We start from the raw sequence: 4,901 nt of genomic DNA on the forward strand, positions 1-4,901 counted from the left end.
CGTACGATTGGCACCCCAAAATGACAATTTTGTCTATTTTTCAGGAGATGTTTATGTACATAAAGTTGTTGCTTATCTGACGTCTGTCCCTAGAGAGACGCAATAGTACTCCAGTTGTTGTTCCAACAAATGATAAATAGAGTGCAACACGAGAACCTAAGGTCGTATCTGTACACAGCGAACTATAGGACTATGAGGTACAAAGATCCATCGGTGTCCTTTGTTTGCGTTGCGCTAGGATTATGAGTAAAAGAAATTTTTGTAAACCCAGCACATTCGTTGATAAAACTCGTACGACCCGCGAGTTATGTGTACGAAAATATGGCAAATACTTATGAATATTAACAATGTAATACTAATAATAACAACGTCAGACGTTCAAATACTTTTTGTCCTCTTTCGTCTATTTAGCATGGAGGGAGGAGGTGTTATTGTTGTCGACACTGCTGAGTCACATTTGAGTTTGGATGAAACCTCAAATTCTATATGTTATCTTGTTTTACACATAGACAAAAATTTTCTCTGTTGTAATGTAGGCCTACGTAAACCTTTTTTGTCATTTTAAAATGTAGAACCTTTGATTTTGTATGCCTAAAACCAAAAAGCTTATAAATACTTTTACTTGTGTAAAGACACATAGATATATTTTAGGATTGAATTCCAAATATACACTATTGCCTATCTATTTCTGGCATTGCACGATATTAATAAAAATAGTGTGCAGTTTTGGATTGGTTGAAATATACACGAAAAAATTGCTCGAGGCGTTTATCAAATACAGGAGGTCCATGAACATATTCCTGATGAACACCTGCACTTGAGTCTCCGCTGGCCACAGATACACGATAACCGACGTCGCAGAGTGAGTCAACGCAAAGATGAGACACGTCAGCAATAGAGTCTGCGTCGTCCTGGGCGACCAGCTGATCTTCTGCGCGGAAGTCATGTTCTGTCTCTGCCTTAGAGTTATCTTCACCTTGATCCACACGCTACAGCACCCGAGGATGATGACTGTCAAAGGAAACCACGAGACCAAAGTATCAATGAAGTACAACGAAAAAATGGTAAAAAACCTGGCGTTGTTAATATACAGCTCTCCCAGGTCCAAGCTTGTCCAGATTTTATCCTCAGACATGTTATAATTCAGTATTTCAAGGCATGCGACTATAAAACTCGACCATGGCAGCCAGAAAACGAACGCCGTTACACTGAGGATGATAGTTCTTTTTGTGGTTACGATAGTTCTAAAAGTCATGGGCAGAAAGACGGCCAGGAGTCTCTCGATTGTTATAATTACGGGGATGAGGCTGTTGACCGAACTGCCCCAGAAGCCAATAAACATGAAGATCTCTTGGGAGTATGCCAGAAAATAGTTAATGGCGACATCATACTGGTACCCGCACCAAGACGCAATGAACTTGTCCGGCCCGAAAAAGTCGATGATAATGGCATAGTCCATAGTCTTAAAGAGACACATACTGTCCGCTATCACCAAACTGAATAAGAGGATGTCGGACGACCGGCGTAGTCCGCTGCGGACGAGAATGACCAGGCTTAGCATGTTGGCTGAGAAACCCAGGATGGACAACGCCGGGTTGACGAAGCATTGCATGGCGTACAGTATTGTGATCTGTTCTTGTGATTCAGCCCTGTACCAACAGACATAGTACTGCCATTTAGGTTTCTTTGTGGTGATGACTGTCACTATAGCATCATAGGCGTAGGTAGTATTTAACATTTTGAACGTTTCAGTTTATTATAAAGTTTTAAATGACCGGAAATTAAAGCCTACTCAAATATGCAATAGCAATTTAGATCTCAGGAGCGAAATGCTGGAAGTCCAAATTCTTAAAATCCTGAGGAAGACATAAAATACATTTTTTAAAAAAAAATTTGAATTCGTCAATAATAAAATACTAGAAATGTAACTTAGAAGTTTATTTTCATGCTACATTCTCAGTCTAGCATCTCCATCTAGCTGTTAATTCTAGAAGTACAAGCTAGCTAGCTGACCATTCTTACAGTTCCATCTAGCAGTTAATTCTAGAAGTACAAGCTAGCTAGCTGACCAATTTTACAGTTCCATCTAGCAGTTAATTCTAGAAGTACAAGCTAGCTAGCTGACCAATCTTACAGTTCCATCTAGCAGTTAATTCTAGAAGTACAAGCTAGCTAGCTGACCAATCTTACAGTTCCATCTAGCAGTTAATTCTAGAAGTACAAGCTAGCTAGCTGACCAATCTTACAGTTCCATGTAGCAGTTAATTCTAGAAGTACAAGCTAGCTAGCTGACCAATCTTACTGTTCCATCTAGCAGTTAATTCTAGAAGTACAAGCTAGCTAGCTGACCAATCTTACAGTTCCATCTAGCAGTTAATTCTAGAAGTATAAGCTATCTAGCTGATCAATCTTACAGTTCCATCTAGCAGTTAATTCTAGAAGTACAAGCTAGCTAGCTGACCAATCTTACAGTTCCATCTAGCAGTTAATTCTAGAAGTTCAGGTTAGCTAATAAATCTACCAGCTTCATCTAGTAGTTTTTTCTTCTCTCAATTCCATCTAGCAGTTTATCTAAGAATTTCAGGTAATGTAATCAATAAGCTTTCATGTAGCAGTTTGTTCAAGAAATTAGCTGCTCAATTATATAATTCCGAAACATCGACTTAACATTTCTGTTACATCACTCTTAGGTGCTCTTCATTGGCTTCCAGTAAATGCAAGAAGGTGGCCAAACTTTGTCATCCGTGCATCTAAAATTAGAAAGAAATGCAGATTGTACCAAAGGGAACTAATCCCTCCGTGTATCTGTAAGAGTCGTGTTTCGTTTCTTCCTCAAAAGTCTGCGAGTTTCTTCAGTGCATGGACCAAAGGATTGGAACTCGCTCCCTATTGATCACAGTGAACCACCATGCTTCACAACGTTTAAAAAAAAACATTTGACCTGTCTGTTCGGTTTGACCTCTCGTGTTTTGGCTTCTTTTTGGTTTTCTAGGGCCTGGCGCTTACGTTATGTTTGTGAGTCGCGCTTTAGTGATCCAATTATTATTATTATTATTATTATTATTATTATGTTAGAAAAGAACTAATATTCATTCTCTGGCGAAGCCAGTGTCGAGTTTCGTTAAAGGGAAACAAAATTCGTCGTAGTCCGTTTGTCAGTTTCCACCGAGGAATTTTCTTGTGATGTGGCAGGTCTGCAGAAGTACTGCCCTCTGACAGAGAATTATTATTATTATTATTATTATTATTATTAGTGATGAAAAAGTGTGTACTACTGTACACGATACTTCTCCAACACTCATTCTCGGATCAAATTGAAACTTCGCATACTTATTCTTTGACATCGACAAGACATGTATTTAAAAAAGTACCAAATGAGATAAATTATTATTAGCAATAAATTATTTTAGCAATAAGGAAAACTAATAATTCAGTAATCACAGATTTGGCTAAATTTATTGGGTTAAGTCCCTTCAAATAATAATTGTCAACGCTATTTCTCTCTCACACATTCTTCGATCAAGCTGATAATTTAATCAATTATTTGTTGTACCTAACAAAACTTAAATCAATAAACAAAAATATGATGTCGAATAAGGGAAATAACTAGTACATTATTGTTAGATATAGTTTTAAGGACGCAGATAAGCTTTGATGTGGTTGTTTTTTTTTTTCAAAGATATTTTCTATATTTCTCTTGTCTTCTGTCTTGCTGATCAGCTCATAATTACTAACTTTAAAATTAAAAAAAAAATATTTCCAAATAATATAATTAAATCTGTTATGCCCCACGTTTACATATCACATTAGTCTCATGAACGAACCATAAAGGGCACCACACAAGATCCGTGGACCGCGACCGCCCTTTCCCATGCACTCTCTCTTTTGCCTTGGATAGAATTTCATTCAATGAACAGGCCTGTCCCTTCTTTATGCTTACAAAAGAAAATTAACACAAACATCTAAGATTCTGCACTAAATTCGTGATATTTTATACAAACATCAATTATATTTTCCTTTGTATTAAGCAATACAAGCACCACTGTACATTTTGTGATGTTCTTAATTAAAAGATTATCGACCAGTAAGTAAGGCGTATGATGTTTCAGCTGGGTGTAAACAATGTGCAAAAAAAAAAACTCCAAAAAAAACCGGTATGTTGACACAACATCTGTCTGCTAGCACAGTAAGTTATAGTGTATGTATATAGAAGCAGACTTACTAACAGCGAATTTAGAACAAACAATTATTTTAATTAAAAACTTATTTTACAGTGTTTTGTGTATGAATAATTTTGTTACGATAGTTATGAATGTGTATCTTTTAAGTCTGGTTCAAACAGATCTATATCTTCACAATTACCTATTACCAAAGAAAAAAGGGAATGGCTTGACATGTAAACCGAAGACCAATTGGTATGGCTTGAGATGTTTACCGAAGACCAATTTGTATGGCTTGAGATGTTTACCGAAGGCCAATTTGGGAAAACACAGGTTTGAAGTGCGTTTCATTTCATGTCTCACCATCTTGTTTTCGATACTTCTTGTTACTTAAAAACCTAATCGCGTTAAGTCTTTTATTTGTGATTAACGACATTCGCTTTGTTTTCAAGTCATTGGCTTTGTTTGAAAGACAGTCCCTTTGTTTTGAAGACATTCACTTTGTTTCAAAGAAATTGGTTTTGTTTGCAAGCCATTCGCTTTGTTGGCAAGACATTCGTTTTGTCTGCTAAACATTCAATTTGTTTCAAAGAAATTGGTTTTGTTTGCAAGACTTTTGCTTTGTTGGCAAGACATTCGTTTTGTCTGCTAAACATTCACGTTGTTCGCAAGAGACGCAGCTTCTCTTTGACTATCAGCGTGGCAATCAAGGTGCGAAGAGCCCATGACTATGAAGAGTCC

General features: G+C 37.0%; 1 protein-coding gene across 1 annotated transcript; it reads right to left on the bottom strand.

Annotated features, from left to right (window-relative positions):
- Positions 1-682: 682 nt before the first annotated feature.
- LOC129924040 (uncharacterized) lies at positions 683-1,738 on the bottom strand. The gene has a single exon (XM_056017656.1). The coding sequence runs from the start codon at positions 1,736-1,738 to the stop codon at positions 683-685; it is 1,056 nt and encodes a 351-aa protein (XP_055873631.1).
- Positions 1,739-4,901: the final 3,163 nt, after the last annotated feature.

Source organism: Biomphalaria glabrata, chromosome 18, assembly GCF_947242115.1.
Source record: "Biomphalaria glabrata chromosome 18, xgBioGlab47.1, whole genome shotgun sequence".
Lineage (NCBI taxonomy): Eukaryota > Metazoa > Mollusca > Gastropoda > Planorbidae > Biomphalaria > Biomphalaria glabrata.